The 19,115-nt window shown below is 37.0% G+C and overlaps 2 protein-coding genes across 3 annotated transcripts; both read right to left on the reverse strand.

Moving 5' to 3' along the window:
- Positions 1-7,787: 7,787 nt before the first annotated feature.
- On the reverse strand, positions 7,788-10,928 carry LOC126610974 (uncharacterized). 2 transcript variants are annotated; one of them, XM_050279156.1, is made up of 3 exons: positions 10,636-10,928; positions 9,712-10,002; positions 7,788-9,140 (listed from the first exon to the last, which is right to left on the reverse strand). In XM_050279156.1, exons 1-3 carry the CDS (start codon positions 10,786-10,788, stop codon positions 8,016-8,018), a joined length of 1,569 nt encoding a protein of 522 aa, XP_050135113.1. In that variant the 5' UTR covers positions 10,789-10,928; the 3' UTR covers positions 7,788-8,015. The 2 variants fall into 2 exon arrangements, with proteins under 2 accessions (XP_050135113.1, XP_050135114.1); XM_050279157.1 differs by having other exon boundaries at positions 9,712-9,999; positions 10,636-10,927.
- A 1,541-nt stretch (positions 10,929-12,469) lies between these two features.
- Positions 12,470-13,681, reverse strand: LOC126610980 (CASP-like protein 1C1). The gene is made up of 3 exons (XM_050279163.1): positions 13,459-13,681; positions 13,110-13,212; positions 12,470-12,949 (listed from the first exon to the last, which is right to left on the reverse strand). Exons 1-3 carry the CDS (start codon positions 13,614-13,616, stop codon positions 12,716-12,718), a joined length of 495 nt encoding a protein of 164 aa, XP_050135120.1. The 5' UTR covers positions 13,617-13,681; the 3' UTR covers positions 12,470-12,715.
- Between the last annotated feature and the right edge of the window lie 5,434 nt (positions 13,682-19,115).

A 19,115-nucleotide genomic window follows, 5' to 3' on the forward strand; every position in this document is an offset into this window, starting at 1 on the left:
GTTCCCACATAATGCTAGAAAAGAATGATTATAGGCGAATCCGAATCATATTATTGTTAATTTAGTATGAGGTTAAACTCACTTATTTCTTTTAGTGTAGATAATATTTTTTATTAAAAAAAATTACTATATGAGCGTCACAAAAACATAAAATTTGCAAATTTCTATTTAGGAGTTATTTACAAATTACTTTAGGCTTCTTTTATATAAAATGGTTTCTTAGATTAATATAACTTCTCATTTTGGTCATTGAGATTTGAATCGATAAAAATGGTCCATAAGTTTGTTCACCATCAATCATTTTAGTTATTTCATGAAAAATATCCATTATCAGGGGTATTTTTATCATTTCGATTCTTATTTAATTGAATTTTTCATAAAATGACCAAAATAATTGATGGTGGATAAACTTAGGACCACTTCTGTCTCAAATCTTAGAAACTAAATTGAAGAATTATGTCAATCTCATGGACCATTATGACTAAAAATCCTTATTTTTACATTGTAATACTTGTGGTGTACTTTTAATATCTCATATTTAATGCCAATTAGTATTGCAATTTAGTTAAGAGGTTTCTTGTTCATTTACATGGATGGCGGTGACATATAATATTTGCATTTAGTTAGATACCTAGTTATGGTCAGTAGCTCAATTTTCATCCTTTTGTGTAAAAATATCATTGTATAAAAAATCTCTCACATCTATCATTTTGGAGTATGACTTCAATATTGTATATCAATCAATGTTATGCGTATTTTAGCCGTTAGATTTGATTTCCACAACTTTTTAAATATTCTCATTTTCAATTTCAATCATTCGTTCTAATATCATTCAATACCACGCAGTACTACAAAATTTCCAACATATTTTGTGATCAATCTAGTACTAATTTAGATTACTCACCCTATCAAATTGCCCCGCAACCCACTTTGGAACTTTCCATACAAAAGAAATTCCAAATTATATATAACTACATAGAGAACCAAGAACACACAAAAAAGGACTTTTCTCAACCAATTTAGGGGGGTGTATTTAATTGGGATTTTGAGGGATTTTAATTCTTTTAATGAATCTAGAGGTATTCAATTAGGATTTTAAGTGATTATCTGAAATTCAAGGTGTATTCAATTAGAATTTTAAGAGAGTTTATTAAAATCCTTAGAAATCTGGGTGTATTCAATTAGGATTTTAAAGAAGTTTATAACATTCTAAGTGTATTCAATTAGAAATTGATTTTAAAGAATTTGAGAAAGTTGAGGAATTAGAGGGAATTTGAGAGATTTCTTATTGTATTTTAAGTATCCACAAATCTCACCTCTTCCGATGAGATTTCAAGAGAATTGAATCAAAATTTTATATGGAATCTCTACAAATCAATTAAACTCCATAAAAATCTATGGATTTATAAATCCATTAAAATCTCTCACATTCTCAATTGAATACACCCCCGGGTGTATTCAATTGAGAATGTGAGAGATTTTAATGGATTTATAAATCCATAGATTTTTATAGAGATTCCATATAAAATTTTGATTCAATTCTCTTGAAATCTCATCGGGAGAGGTGAGATTTGTGGATATTTAAAATACACTACGAAATCTCTCCAATTCCCTCTAATTCCTCAACTTTCTCAAATTCTTTAAAATAAATTTCTAATTGAATACACCTGGAATGTTATAAACTTCTTTAAAATCTTAATTGAATACACCTGAATTTCTAAGGATTTTAATAAACTATTTTAAAATGCTAATTGAATACACCTAGAATTTCAGAGAATCACTTAAAATCCTGATTGAATACCCCTAGATTCATTAAAAGAATTAAAATCCCTTATAATCTCAATTGAATACACCCCCCTAAATGTAAATTGCTCGTAAATGATTTTGTAATCGATCTCACAATTAACATTAATTGGCTTTTTAATTAAAATAGTCCGATGATTTGAATCTAGTACAAGAAGAAAATGATGTTAGACTAGAAGGTTTTATTTATATTTTTGGGTCAAGGGAAAGAAGGGAACCTTCTCTGTGTCCAGACTCCCGATGAGAAAATGCTATTTTCCTTCTTTTTAGGCAGCTTCCCACTCGCATGAAACGCGGCCGTTTGGGATTTAAGTACGCGCTTCGTCGCTGTGGTAGGCGAGCGGCCAAACGCCAGCGCCAACCTCTATATCAGATGTACACATCTACATAATCCAACATTAATTTCGTTTTATATTTTACCTATTTCCGAAGGTCAAACGCGTTTCGTACTCAATAAGAAAAAGAAATTTCAATTGAAAGGTTAGTCGGGATATTTTTCACATTTGGGTTTTGGTGCTTTTAAGAAAAGTTTTATTTAGGAGAAATTAGGTTTACATCTTCTTTTTTATACTCCATTAATTAAAATCCTATTCATTTTTAATTTTTGATCAAGGTCATTGGGTATTAATAATATCATTAATTATTTGAATAATAAAATATTTTTATTTTTAAATATATTCCTTTGGTGTTAAAAGTGTTACAATTAGTATATTTATATTTATATTTATGGCTAAATTTTTTATCATATATTTTTATTTTTAGTTTGTACCTATTTTTAATTTGTTCCAATTTTTTTTTTCATTTTTAATTTGTACCCATATATTAGTTTCTTTTTGTGCCCATATTTTTTTAAATTTTATTTGTGTTTGTACTCATATGTATACCGTTACGTCACATTGTATATTTAATCAATAATAGAAAAATTACATATGATATATTTATGTTTTATGCCTAAACTTTGTATCATATATTTATATTTTTAGTTTGTACCCACTTTTAATTTGCAACATTTTTTTAAATTTGTAGTATTTTCTTTTTAGTTTTATTTTGTACCCATATATTAATTTCTTTTAGCGCCTATATTTTTTAAAATTTTATTTGTTCTCATAATTTTTTATCTTTTATATGTACCCTAATTTATTTACAATGTACCCATTCTTCTTTATTAATGTACCACTTTGTTATATGTGAATGTACCAATTTTTTTGTAAAATGTACCAATTTTTTTAACACTATGGATACATTCTTTTGCCATTTATTATTTCTTATTTTTACATTATTTTTATCCATTTATTCAATCAAAATGTTTGAATTTTTTTATTGTAACCATTTCTAATAGTATTATAACGAGGGATTTTAAATTTATAGGACTATAGATCTCATAAAATATCAAACAATTAATGTCAAAACTATAAAAATATAAATATTAATTGTAATATAATGAGGTGTACAAAGTCAAGGGACTTTAATCAAACTTTGAATATCATTAAAGTTTTAGTCAAAGAATGTTAAGGATTAAGGACCGCATCCAAAGTATCCCTTTTATTTATTTATTTTGTGTTTAGTTGGGATTAGATTCCAAAGTGTTTTGCGTGCATGATTAACGGTGCAATGCTATCTGACGTTATGTTACAAAAGCAATTGAGGTCAGTACAAGTTCTTTATGTTCATCATGATGGGTTAGGTTTTTTTTGTTTCGAGAGAATGTGACCTTTATATAGATAGGATTGTTTTAACTTTAAGTCAGGGTGATTGTATAATATTTTGGTTGCTGATGTAAACGTTTTTATCCAAATTTAATGAAATTTTATGTCGTTTAAAATAAAAAAAAAAGGTCACTATAGAAGGAACAACATGACTCCACTTTTAGCAATATCATAATCAAAGAAGAGGTGTTATATATTTTCAATGTAATTGTTGCACATAGGACACATAGTGTCAGTTTTGGGGAAAATAATTACTCAATCTTTCTCTAGTCTGAAGCCTTTCTCTAAAACAAAGCCAACCAAAGAAACATTATGATTCCAAAATTTGTTTAAATCCTTTTGCGTTTTGAGGAATATTAAGATTCTAAAGTTTGTTTGATGCTTTTGCTTTAGGGTGAGCTTGATCATTATTAGTCTCAATTTCAAGTTGCAGATTTTACAAAAAGAAGAAACCGTTAGGACTAGGTCCCCACATAAACTCATAAATCCAGTTTTTAATTTTTGTACATAGGTATTTTAGTTAAAGTGGTCTTTGAGATTGGTTTCTCACTTTAGTGATTTAGTCCTTAAAATTTGAAATTCAAAGAAGTTGTCACTGAGTTTGTCTACTGTCAATTATTTTGGCTTTTTTGAAAAAAATCTCTTTTAAATAAGGATCAAAATAACAAAAAAAACAACCTTCAATTTAATAAACAATGGGAAAAAATGATTTGACAAAAGGTATTTTTTGTTGCGACATATGTTCTTATCAACTTGTGACTGTGTAAATCCTAAGTAGAGATATAATAGGAATCCTTTGGGATTTATAAGATATTTCCTAATAGACTTTGAATTACTTGGAGAGCAAGTTTCTCTCCTCCTTATAGTATAAAGGCATGAGAAATTAACACACAATTCCTCAAGTCTATTTTCCAATCTCTTTCTCTTCCCTTTGCCACACCTCTCTACTAAATATAGGCCACAACATTTTTATCATTTTTCTTTCTTTAACATAGATTTTTTTATAGAGTTACCAAAATGATTGACGGTGGACAAACTCATGGACCACTTTTATTGATCTTAAATTTCATAAACCAAAGTGAAGAGTTATGTCAATTTCATTGGACTATTTTGAATAAAAAGCGATATATATTGTTGTGGCCTATATTTAACTGATAGATGAAGGGGGCCAGCAGAGTTGTGTAGATGATGTATTATTCCCCTACGCAATGCTTTTCTTTATAGTAATAAGAGATAGAAGAAATTATTCTCCTCCAATGAATACAAATCATAATAGGAAAGAATAACTAGAATCAAATTTAATCTAGGATTTACATAACCACACTTAAATAAGAAATTTATAATATACATACATACATTGATTTTGGTTTTCATTAAAACAGTTATCAAACAAGTTTGTATTTAAAATACAAAAAAATTAAGAACTGAAAAATAAAATGCTATAAAACTGCCCTAAATTAACTTCTGGATCGAGACTCATTCAATCATGTTTTGGACTTGGTATAGGTCGACATTGCAAGCTCAGCCACTTCTCCAAGACTACTTCGATTAATTGCCATTTGGATGGACACATGCAATACCTACCCACTAAAGACTTTGTCAAATTAATGTGACATTAGAAATCTTAACCATGGTTCATTATCTTAATTTTCAATAATTTAATATAAAGAGGAAAGTAGCAACAGTCTTTTAATTTTAACACAATTAGAACAATGGTTTCTTAACTAAAAATGTTTGACCATTTGTCTCTTAACTTATCAAAACGTGAGCTATAGTCATTTTCATCAACTTCGTTAGAACTTCCGTCAAAATGAGTCAAGTTCGTAGCATGTGAGGCTGAATTTAAGGGCAAATATAAAAAAGCAAATGAGAAAAATTGTAGCACTGTCCCTCAACTTTAACTCAATTAGAGAAATACTCCAACAACTTCAACTCAATTGGAGCAATGGTTCCTCAACTCCAACCCAATTGTTGCAATGGTCCTTCCAACATGACTCATTTTGACAAAATTCTGACAAACTTGACAAAAAGGATCATAGCTGCACGTTTTGATGAGTTAACGGACCAATGATCATGAATTTTTAGCTAAGAGACTATTGCTACAAATTTCTCTAATACAAACTATAAGACTTAGTTGACTGGACCACATATCTATATCAACACACCACTTTCACTTATTAATATTTATGATAAATATCTATTTGGCCACCAATCCCAATTTATTAAGAAAAGAGGTGGACAATATCTAAAGTAGTAAAAAAAATATTTTCCCATAGAATCTTCTGGAGTGACCTCATACATTGAGAAAATTCAAAATTTGGCTTTTTTCAGAATTCTGCATGCACTTACCCGTAGTATTCCAAGAACAAAAAGAAACAACAAAAGAGAAGAAAAAAAGCAACAATATCTTCCATGTTAATTGTCGTTTTTCTACAACTTAGCTCTTGCAGATACGCATGGTTAAGGCAAGCCAATTTGTCAGATAGGATGTTTGTTCAATTCTAGTGAAATTTGTATTTTTATGTAGTCTAGAATATCGTCTCGTTCATAAAAAGCTCTCACGGTATCAAAATAAAAAGTTATAATTATTTTAAGGTTATGTTTGGGCCAAGACTTCCAAACTTTTAGAAATTTCGGTTAAATAAGAAATAAATAGAGTAAACAAGTGTTAGATATTCAGAGAGACGAACAACTGACCTATCCCTAAACTAGCCCATTTCTAATCACATCAATATTGGCCCAATATAGTGTTGGGTTTTGGATTTTATTACAATAAACCGCGGTGTTATTATGAGTAGCATCGTATGCTTATATATTGTATTTTATTTTCTCAATTTCTCGATGTGAGACTCATATTCAATAAAAGGTGATTAGAGGCCACTGTATAGTAGGCATGCATACGAGGTTTCGCGTTTTCAAGTATTGAATGTTTACAAACACACTACCAAAAAGTATATGTGGGCCTATAACAAGCCCAAACATTTTCAGAGGTCTGGTTTATGCTATCGGTTATGGAGTTCTTAGAGATCATCAGGGCTCTTGGTTGGGGGATGTTCAACTAATATGGGAGTAGAAGAAGTCCTTGAAGCTGAACTGTGGGGTCTCTTTTTGAGTTTGAAAATGACGTTGGATAAAGGTGCTGGGAGGATACTTGTGGAATCTGACTTTGCTGTTTTAGTGTCACTCTTTATATGTACTGTGCATAATATATCCCTTGGCTTCTTTGTTATATAGTTGTCATCGCTTGATTTCTCAATTTGATCAATGTGTTTTGAGTCATACATGCTTAGGAAAAGGAATATGGTGGCTAATGATTTGGCAAGCTGAGTTTTTCTTTGGACTTGAACTGCATTATGTTGGATGACCCCCCTTCTTCAATTGTTGGTTTACTTCTATCATTCCGGGGTTGGACTCCGGCCGTTTGTGTAAGCCCCTTGGGCTGGCGTTCTTCTTGGGCTTTGGGCCCCTATGTAATCGAAAAAAATAACAAACACAAATTAATTAAGGGAAGTTTTAACAAAACACTTCCGGTACTGTTCATTTTTAATGAAAAATCACATTTTTACATTTCCCTGATATTATTCACTATACCTTCATTTGTCATTTCATTAAAACTAAAGTTTTTTTGAACTTTTCATTAGGTTTCCTTTAATTTAAAATGACAACCGAAAAGAAGCCAAGCCCAAAAGAATGCGTTCATCCCTCCCAATTAACCAAACAAAAATAACGCATTTCATGTTATCACCAACGCTTTGTTCATTTAGCTACAAGTCTGCTTGGGCTCGCACTTTGATTACGACTTCTCTCCCTTCCTCGCGATCTTATCCGGGTAATAAGGCGGCGGACAACCGCACCAGTCCCGTCAGGGCAGCGACACCATCGGTTGCACCAAGAGGGAGAGAAATGGAGAAGACTGCATGGAGCGATTGTCGGAGCAAAGCTCGCAATCAACAAAGTAAAGAACAAGCATGCCAATAAAGACATAACATACTCGATCACAAGCAATCAAAAGTCAAAAAGCCATTAGATACTCTCTTATATTTCAGCGCAGAAACAGAAAGCTGCCGGCCACAAACCATCACAATCTAATCTCAAAGTCGAGCCTCATGAAAAAATCAACAAAAAAATCAACAAAATGCACCGCACCGGGGCCTTCATCGCTACAATTGCAATCCAATCAAACACACATCCAACACCAACTTAACTTGCTAGACAAGGACGAGAAATTGAAAGAAGAGAAACATTAAAGTATCGACAGGGAACGGAGAGGGAGAGATCTACGACAAGTGTTTTCTATTGCTTGACATCCAAGTACGGCATAAAAGCGCCATTCGGCTAGGAATGAGGTTTACAAATATACAAAAATCATAGCATCTCTCAAACCATATATACGAGGCCTGAGGACACCATACACATCATATAAGCCTTTATTCAATGCGTAATAATAAAACACACGCATGACTCTCACCCAATTGGAAATGGAAGATAGATAGGTACGTAATTCTTTTACCCTGACCATCCTCTCTGAGGACCCCCAGATGGATGTGAATTCAACCTGTCAATCACTGCATTAAAATCAATGGGTTGGCCACTTTCCTCCATCCTTTGAATCACACTTGCAACGTGATCGCTCCTGAACCCCATGGGTACCAATTTCTCAATCAACTCATTGTAAGGGTGATTAGGTGGGAATTGTTGATTCCGAGCCATAAGATTTGGAGCTGTTGTTGGCTGTGGTGTATGATGAGAGATGCTTGTAGGAGGATATCCATAATGAGCAGAATATTGAGTTCTACCCCCTTCACTGTCGTAGACCATATAAGTACTCCCTGGAGGAAGTGCAGGGTGAGGACCAGCAGCCCCATATCCCTCACCTGGTTGAGCACCAAAAGCCCCCTTGATTTGCTGAGGCGGAGGCTGCTGCTGCATTGTTCGACCAGCTCCACCATATCCAAAAGGCATGGGATCAGAACGACCCGGCCCTGGTTGAGGAATGTTGGAATATGGCACTGGCATCGGCATGCTGTTTGGTACAGACTCTGGAGGAGATGGGTTTGTTTGTTGACTAGGTGGATAAGGGTAGACATTTGTTGATGGTGGCCTCATCTGGGGTTGCATAGAGGACTGTTGTGGAAATTGCACCTGACTCTGCGGTAATTGTTGCGAATACGGAAGGAACGACTGGACTTGTGTCTGATTCACTTGCGATTGTGTTGGCCGTGGTGTCACCCTTGGCATTTCTTGCACTTGGGGGTTTCGATACTGAGAATCAGGAGGCAAATATTGATTCTGCGGATGCTGTGCCTGAGGTGGTGGATTTTGTAACTGGGTTGGTAAATAATAGGATTGTTGTGGAGTCACATTCTGTGGAGGGGGCTGTGTGGGAGGTGCCACAGGCTGCTGCTGTGGCGCCACTTGATGTGGCAGGGCTAAAGCCAATTGCTGGTTATGTGTTTCAGATGGGTGGTCAGCTTTCTGAGCATCAGAGGTGGGTGGTGAAGCTCTGTCCTCATTGGATTGGGAATGGGTTGAAGATGCAGATCCTTTCTGTGCAAGCTGAAGCTTAGCTAGTTCTTTCTGAGTCTCCGCAAGTTCTTGCTTGTCCCTTATGATCTGGACAGACCTATGGACCTGAAGTGGGCATTGGAAAAAGTTCAATGACTGCTAAAATCATCTCTACAAAGTCAAACTAATAAACATTGGGTGGAAAGATAAACTACATTTTACGAAGATGAGAACAGCCCGGGCCCAATTACTCAACAATTTAACAGAGTGTGCAAGTAAAAGATGCAAAAATCGTTAGGTACGGATGAGAAAAATCAAGATATGATGCAAGAAGAAAAAGACTAGCACTCATAAATTGACTATGAAGATCTCACATTCAAAATTTCACACTGCCAAACTCTTAATCCTAAGAAAGCTAAGAAAAGGATGGATCCACCCAAATCACGGGGCCACAGGATCACCCTTGTGTACCTAACAAAATACTTTACTACAACTCCTTTTGAAGCCCAAGAAACGTATGGTAGAACCACTGTAGCAGAACACACCAAAGCATCGCATCCATAAAAGAGAGTGGGTTAATGAAAAGTTGAAAACCTATAAATATTGGCAAACAGAAAGATCAATAAAATCACATTCCAATCCAAACAAATTGAATATATGCACCATCTGAAATGCTTAATTTAGAGTTGCAACTCACTTCTTGAAGATGTTTCTCAAGAGACTTGAGCTTTGACTCTGCTTCTTCATGATCACGACCTAAATCAGATCGCATCTCACCAATTGACTTGTCAACATTGTAGCAATACAATTCCAGCTGCGAAAGCCGTGAACTAATTCCTTCAAGAAATCTCATGAGATTGTCAGCATATTTTTTCATGCTCTTTTCAACAGTAGCAGTTACATCTTGATGAAGAGATTCTTCCGGCTGGCTATAGGCAGGAGAAGAGAACATCGGTTGTCTTGACATTCTACTTCTCTGAAAATCCTGCTATAGGTAGAATGCAACAGCCACTAGTTAGCAAATTCAATAGGTTCCAACCCATTTTAAGACTCGATAACTAACACGTATTAGGGTTCAAATTAATGGCAAAAGATCAAAATGGAACAAAAGAAAAATAACTTGAAAGGTTTCTGAACTTCGAATTTAACGTGTTGTTGAACAATAAGTTTGTTAATGACAAATGGTTTCCCAACGTGCAAAATTTATTTTCTAAGCCGAAGAGCATAATTGTCTTCTCTTCTCTGTGCAAAACCAGAACCAGAATTCCCCATCAGGTGCAAATTCAAACTTGTATCATTTAACTACCAATTTCCAAATCATTTTCGTTTTAGGGAAATCAAATAATTAAAAATATAAATTAAATTCCTTTCCTTCTAATTCAGAACCTTACAAATCTAACCCACACCCATTTCATAAAGTTCAAAAAATTAAAACAAAAACATGCAAAATAGATAAAACAAAATCCAAAATTGTGCCCAATTACGCATATGATCCGGAACCCTAAATTAACAAAAACCAAAATCCCATGAAATTACAGCTCAATCAGCTAATCCCTAGATCCAGCAACCTTCATCAGCAAAGCGTCGCGAAAGAATCCAAAGGTGGGAGCAGTAAAAGTACCTTCCCGGAATTATTCCCCATGACAGGTTCACTGTGGTTGCCATTGGAGGAGTCCTGGTTGCCGTAGTCCTCGTAGGAGCAGAGAATGTCGTCCGACCCGAAATCGAATCCCTGTGAGCCCGGGTTGCCCCGAGCCGATGATCCAGACGCCATATTGGAAATGATTAGGAAGCGTAGAGAGAGAAATTTAGGGTTTTTGTAGAGAGAGAAAATTCGAGATGGAGAAGAAGATAGGGAGATTGAGAGAATAATAAAAGAGACAGAGACCTGGGTGTTTGGTTTTGGTTTTGGTTTTTTGTTCCACTAATTTAATTTAATATAATTTAATTTTTTTGATATTTAGTTTTATTTAATTAAAAATAAGAAACACGAGGAAGATAGTGTTGGAGTTTGCGGTAAGATAAGGATGAGCTGCACCGACCATGCTTTTTCATTTTGCAGATATGGGCTTATATAAAGTCCACTTTTCAATTTGGTCCCCAAAAATTTTGAAAATCCAAATCTCAAACTGTTGCGTAAGATATGGGCTTATGTAAAGTCCATTTTTCAATATGGGCTTAAGACACAGTGGTTGAAAATGAAGTTTCTACCGTACTCTGACTCTGCATTCGGAAGCTGATAGAGATCCATCGATTTTTGCTCATTTTATTATGATCGGGCTCACACAACGCGTTATTTTTGGGTGACGAGTTAGCTTTAGTGCCATTTCGTTTATAATTCGTTATCATAGGGATTTAATGTGAAAATGCAGTGTCGAGTGTCGATTACCTAACATCTTCCCTCTCTTTTTTTATCCGGATTTGGGACCGATAACATAATATAAACTTATATAGGCGGAGTTGGAGAAGGAAATGATCTTTTGATCAACACACAAAACTTCCTATTTTTGCTATCTTTTACTTTTCTTAGTCTAGGTTTTTATTTCCAACCATCCGCTCCGCCGTTTACTTTTCAAACTCTTAGTTCACATAATTTTATTGCTTTAAGATTTATTGTTTTACACACTTATAGTTATCTTGTTATTTCATTTTCATTGAAATATGAGTCGTTTATTTCAATCGCACTTTACTTTCTGCACTTACCTTCTTGTAGTTTATGATATCGCTTTTTATATTATCACACTTTATCTTCTCACACTTTAAGTCCTTGCACTTTTACATTCCTTTGCGTCTATGAACCTAAAATCACAAACTATACAAATCCGATCTAACCACCCTTGATCCTAAAGGAGTAAAAGGACTTTATTGGTCGTTTAATCTTTTTATTAGAAGTTAGATTCACGGAGCACAATCACTTATATATTCCATCGAGACCATATGTGATTTGTTGGTAGCACGCCTACGTAATCCATAAAGAAGGATAAAAAGTCCTTCTCTCAGCCCGACCTAGCCGAAAAAAAGGAAACATAATTTTGAGTTGACTTCCTCAGTTGCTTTTACATTTGCATGAAGACTTGATACGATTACTTCTTAAGTTGTACACACTTGAGGAGTGTTGCGAATAAAGTTACTTTATGAGTTGTATAGAATCTAATAAGATTTAGGAGATCTTATTTTATTATGACTTGTATTATTTGGAGGTCAAGTAAAACCCTACCTATGATTAGTAAAATAAAGGTGCACGACCAAGAAGAAAACATCATCTCACAAATAACCAAGCCTCTTCTCTCTCTCTCTAACCGCCCCTCTCTTTTTCTCACTCTCAAATTATTTTATTTCATAACAATTTTGTTATAGAGTGCCCATTTATAAGCATGTGATTTACAAAGAAAGGGTACTAACTAATTACATATTAGTAGATAACCACACAAATTTAAAGTTACATCAGCAAATACGTGGAATCAGTAATTATTATGTCATCACTCAACGGCCAAATATTATTTGACGGAAATATGCATTGCAACTAAAACATGATTTGTGTATGACATTGAATATTTTAAATAAAGTATGGTGTTCCTATTTCACCCAAACTTGAGAGTGCGTACTGTAATTAAATAACCCAAAGAACAAAGTAATTACATATGCACTGGATAGACAAAACTGATGAGATCCAGCAAGACCATTTTACTCATTGAGAAGGTCTAAGTTTTTCGCAAGAGGAGAGGATCGAGGACAGTGTGGATGGCATACAGAAGCAGCAGGACATATATGATGAGGCCAACAAAGCTTGAGATTAGGGCTCCCTTTACTTGGTCACAGTATTTTGGGACTTGTCCACATATGGGTAGCCAACCCGCATATGAATTTCCATTCTTCCCCAGAGTACCAATAGCCAAAGCTGCTGAAATGCTTGTGCTCAGTAGTACAGTGATTACCTGTTCATAATCCAAACAATTAATTGCAGCTTTTATTGTTAAATTAAATTGGTTGGAATTACCAAAAAAATTAAAATATTACTTAAGAAACATGAGCAACCGTCAAATAAGAAAAAAAAATGTAGCTAGAGAGATTTAAGTTATAAATTCATATGAGTACCACATCCAAAGCCACGACTAATCTCCATAGCTGACTCTCAGAAGGAAGAAAAATAACCAGAAAGCCGTATACGGTTGCAATCGCATTTGCGATCACAAAGTACCTACAAAGATAAAAGAGTACGTTTATAGCAACAAGCACAGGTACATATATACATACATACGCAAAGAAAATGAATAGAAATCATGCTAGTAGCTATGGTTGTACGTCTTGCCAGACTATCATCAATCCAAAATATTGATCATGATGTTTTTTGTCTAGCAAGAAAAACTATCGATCTCTACAGAATATGGCGCATATAGCGTGCGTACGTAGAAAAGGCGTAAAAAAACGAAAACAAAAAACTTACTGGAAGGCTGGAGTATGGTTATACTTGACTTCAAAAGATATTCCAAAGATGCTGGTTCTCTGATGGCTTGTAACCATGACAATTGCAGCCAAAAGGGTAGCACCGACGGCCATCAGCCGTAGAACTAGCGTGCAGAGTCTCTTAGTGATCTTTGCCATGGATTCTGCACTGAAGTTTGGGTGCACAAGCTTGCCCTATAATATGCAAAGATACTGATGCATGCAGGTATCTTTGTATGGATGGTAATAATCCTACGTAGGGTTAGAGTGTTAGGAAGGAAAAGGAGGGTAGTTTGGGTGCACTTGTAAAACTTATTCATACTTGTTTGTCTTTTGTTAGTTGAAGAGCTCAACGGTCACCACCAGCATAGTCCAGCAGAAGCTCATCTACCTCGTGCTTCAATACACTTGAGCCATTTGTGTCTCTTGTATTGTACTAATCTATTCTTTTTTCTTTTGTGTGGGTAAAATATGGAAAAAAATTCAAACCGAAAGTCACGGTCTAGTTGATAACCATTTGTTTTTTAGTTATTTGTTTTTGCTATTTAAATGTAAATAAAGAGAGAATACAAGGGAAAAAAAGACGGATGAATAAGAAGGGGAAGAATTGTAGGTGTTCGTCGCAGGAATCTCCTGGCGGACGAGCACACAACTCCCCTGGGAGAATGGCGTCGGTTGAGGGTATCTGTCGTACTTCTGCTTTCTTCTCGGGCTCGCTCGGGCAAGCCTTTGTCGGGCAGATCTTGGTCGGGCAAGACACACTTCGGGCAAGGCTCGTCGGGAAGTTCTGAAAGAGAAGGACAGAGTTAATTTGAAAGGGTGCCTTTGTGGGGCCTTAGATGTAGGCCTTAAGGCTCACAATCAAGATTAACTTTGTCGTGCTCAGGCGTGCCACTGCCATCTTCAGTATGGCAGATGTTGAATGGGTGTTAAGCTTTGATTGAATATGTATACGCCCGAGAAACCAAGTTAGATATAACAGGTGCCTTTGTGAGGCCTTAGGTATAGGCCTTGAGGCTTCCTGTCAAACTAAACCAGCGCTTGGATGTATCATATTTGGTCTTTTATGGTTGCCAGAGTCTTATCACTATTATACTTTTGATTATCTGAATCCAAGAGGTAGGACGAACCCAAATGAGTGCCTTTGTAGGGCCTTAGGTATAGGCCTTGAGGCTTCCCATCAGAGTTAATCTTTATACTCGGACCAACTAGACCATAACATGAAATGAAGCTAAATAGATGCCTTCGTGGGGCCTTAGGTGTAGGCCTTGAGGCTTTCTATCAGAATTCACTCCATGCTTAAGCCTTTTCTACGAATCAAGATATAATAGCAACAAAACGGAGAAATAGATTGATTACTTGCGCCCCAAGTAACTTCGGACTTCTCGCTTATCAAGGATTGTCGTGGATGGGTTGAGTCCACATAGAGTTCTTTTTTATGCCTTGAGGCCAAGGACTTTTAAACTGATCTTTAAATTACATGCCCGCTGGGCTTAAGACTTAGATCTGATTTGAACTCTGACGCGATTCAGATCGGATCCAAGTGCTGAAGACTCATTTTCATTATGACTTTGCTAGAAATAACTTGTATATAACTGGGAATATATAACATGTTATTGTGCTTTTAAAAGAAAGAAAAGACAAAGACAGAGCAAAGATAGTCGGGTAAGTTTGAACCTTATCGGCCAAGGCTGAACTTCTTACAAAATCTATCTTTGTGGCTCTGTCAGAGGTCTGAAAGCTTTTAGAGGGGTTGACGGGGGAGAAGAGGATACAAAATGAATCGATACCACCATGAACAAGGTAGCAGAGCTATTACAGGGGTTTGGGAAGGTTTATCCCGAATGGGATGAAGGCTTGTGCTGACTACAGCTTCGTTGAAGGAAAATCTGGCTTGAGCAGAGTTTTGGCTTTTGTTTGTTTGTTTGAGTGTCCTTAATTCTGTCTTCTCTTCCTCCTTTTATAGACGACTTCAGCTTGGGTTCCTGTAGCAATAGCGGTGCCCGAATGCGGTTTGGTGATGACTCACTAGCTTTTTTACATGAATGCCACCAATAAAGTACTTTATTGGGCTGTGTAGTGACTGAATAACCTACCCCCTGTGGTCTTTGAGCAGGTAAGCAGGTGGCCTTTGTAACTTGTGCCCAGCCGAAAGCCTCTTTCCTGCCTCCTAAGTTTTCCTCTGGGCCTTGGGTTTGGGCCGACTTTCTCTCTGGCCCAAAGTTCAGATTTTATCCCAAACAGTGCCCCCTTCAATTGATGTTAAGGTTGGGATCCCAAGCGCCAACATTAAATGAATAACAGCATGCGTGCCCTTTGAGCTTCTTGCGACCTTTAAACTGCCTTCTGGTTCTCTATAAATTCTGGCTTTGGAAACCCTTTTCAAATCATCACCTCTTCTTCATTTTGGTCTTCACCCTTCATCCACCTTGAATCCTTCCGTCTCCCCACTGAGAAATGGGTTCCTCAGGTTTTGAGTGGAGTTTCCTGAAACTCCCCTTTCGTGAGAAAAAAGAAAGTTTTCACCTGATGATTGCTACCTCCAACACCTTTGGTCGATCACCCCTCTACCTCCAACACCCTTGGTCAGGAGGTCTCCTCTTGATGACTGATCTTCCCACAACTTGTGGTGATAAGTCGGGCTTCATCATCATACATGGTGAAGATCTTGTGGGAGGGTCCTCTACCAAGCTCATGTTGGCCGCACAACCCGATCACCTGATTGGGTTCAACCAAGAAGATTGCGGGAAACCAGTTGAAGACACCAACACTTTCAGAGAGGATCAAATGTAATACATAAGATTTGGTATCTTGTAATCTCATCAATTTGTCGACATGAAATAAGTATTTTTATCTATTTCTTAATAACTGCCTTCTTTAAATGTTTGGATGAACAAAATACCGTATGTGAATTTCTAAGGTCCGTCCCACTCTGCTCCCTCTTCGATATAACAATCCCTAACATCCCATAATGTAGGACAATATTTCTTCAAGAATTTTGCATTAATAGGGTGTTTCTGCTCATTGCCTTCGAGGTCGGCTAGATAATATCCTCCTTTGTTCAAAACCCGACTAATAATAAAAGGACCTTCCCATGTCGGGCTCCATTTCCCGAAGCCACGCAGCTGAGCGCCTAGCGGGAGGACCGTTTTCCACGCTAAATCTCCTTCCTTGAAAGACTTTAACTTCACCCTTTTGTTATAAGCTCGGGCAACAGCAATCTTTCCTTCTTGAATCTGGTTCAAGGCTTCAATTCGGGCTGCATCCAGATCTTCAATACCTTGACACATGGCTTCGATATATTCTGCACTATGCAACCCAAATTGGTTTTGAATTCTTACGGAACTGACGTTGATTTCCATAGGAAGCACTGCATCTTGCCCGAAAGTCAAGGCATAAGGAGTCGTGCCTGTCCCCGCTCTTTTAGAAGTCCGGTATGCCCACAACGTGTTCCCTAGCATCTCATGCCACCTTTCTGGACTATCAATCACCATCCTTTTAATAATGTTGACCAAGATCTTGTTGCTAGCCTCTGCTTGCCCATTTGACTGAGGGTAGTATGGACTGGATTGGATCATCTTTATTTTGTACTTGCTTGCAAACTCTTCAACCTCCTTTGAAATAAAAGATGGCCCACGATCCGTTACTATAGTTTCAGGCACCCCATACCTGTGCAGGATCTTGGTCTCAATAAAATTCTTGACCACGGCTGAAGTTATGGATTTTACTGCCGATGCTTCTACCCATTTGGTGAAGTAATCCGTTGCCACAATTATGAAAGTATGTCCCTTACTAGAGGCCGGATAAATCTGCCCGATGAAGTCCATTGCCCATCCTCGGAACGGCCAAGGCTTGACCACTGGATTGAGAGGTACTGATGGTACGTGCTGGAGAGGTCCATGTCTCTGACATTCTTCACATCCGCGGGCATAAGACTTACAATCTTTTTCCATGTCGGGCCAGAAATAACCATACCTTCTGAGTAGCCATCTCATCTTTGTTCCCGCTTGATGTGCTCCATATATTCCCTCATGTACTTCGGCCATTACTCTCATGGATTCCTCTAGGCCTAAGCATTTTAATAGCAACCCATCTGGGGTCTTTCTCAACAGATTTTTTGTCCACAAGACATACTTGGTTGCTTGCTGCCTGTTCTTCTTACTTGTGGGTGAAGAAGGATCTTTCAGATACTGAGTAATAGGTGTCCTCCAATCTTCCACCTCGGTCTCTAGAACCATTACATCCAGACTGAACCTCCGATCTAAGATAGAGGGAAGGTTTCTTGTTTGGATCTCAACATCAACACCATACCTCCTTTCTTGCATTGGCACTCCTGAAGCTAGTTGCGCCATTTCATTGGCTGCCAAGTTAGATCCCCTAGGAATGTGATTGACTGATATCTCAGACTCCCACAAACTTAGCAGTTGTGTTGCTGCCATATAGTACCCTGCCATAGTGATATGTCTGCATTTGAACTCGCCATTTAGTTGATTTATCACTAACTCTGAATCACCAAAGATCTCTACTTCAGTTGCCCCCAAGTCCATCAGGATTTCCAGGCCGATAATCAATGCCTCATACTCCGCCCGATTATTGGTATTTTCTTGATAATCAAGTAGGAAGGAATAGTAATGATAAACCCCTTGAGGGTTTATAATCACAATTCCAGCTCCTGCTGCCTTCTGAGTGTAGGATCCATCGAAATATAGCTTCCAAGGTGTAATCCAAAGACCTGCTACTCTCCTTATCTCTTGCTGGATCCAATCTTCTTTGCCCGAAACATTACTTCTTGGTGGGATCCATACATTAGCAACTTCTAAACTTCCCGGGATATTGATTTCCTCGCTTTGAGACTCCTGATGTTCGGTCAGGAAGTCAGCAATTGCCTGGCCTTTGACTGCCCTCTGGGGTATGTACTGAAAACTGAATTATGATAATGCTAGAATCCACTTCCCAATCCTCCCTGCTAGCATAGGTCTTGACAACATATACTTTATCACATCTGTTTTGGCGATAATGTGCACATGACAAGGTAGCATGTAATGCCTTAGCTTGCTGGCAGTAAAATATAGAGCCAAACACAGTTTTTCCACCGGAGAATATCTTGTTTCTACCTCGGTCAGAATTCTGCTGAGGTAATACACAGCCTGCTCTTTTCCTCCTTCATTATTCTGGGCTAGTAGACTCCCAATTGATCTTTCCGATGCAGAAATATATAGTTTCAATGGCTTTCCCCTTTGAGGTGGCACCAGCACTGGTGGGGAAGTTAAGTAAGCCTTGATGCTATCAAATGCCTGCTGGTGGGTTGGCCCCCACTCAAAATTCTCCATATCCTTCAATCTCAGTAGCGGAGTTAGTGGCTGGATTTTGCCCGCCAAATTGGCAATGAATCTCCTTAAGAAGTTGATTTTACCTAGCAATCTCTGAAGCTGTACTTTGTTGGTAGGTGGAAGTGACTCTAATATTGCCCGAGACTTATTTTTGTCCACCTCCACACCTCTCTGATGCACCAAGAATCCAAAAAAATTGCCCGCTCTTACTCCAAAAGCGCATTTCTTTGGATTCATCTTCAACTTGTGGATCCGCATCCTCATCAATGCTTGCTTGAGGTCCACGAGATGCTGCTCTTCTGTCTTAGATTTCACCACAATGTCATCG

Source organism: Malus sylvestris, chromosome 17, assembly GCF_916048215.2.
Source record: "Malus sylvestris chromosome 17, drMalSylv7.2, whole genome shotgun sequence".
NCBI lineage: Eukaryota > Viridiplantae > Streptophyta > Magnoliopsida > Rosales > Rosaceae > Malus > Malus sylvestris.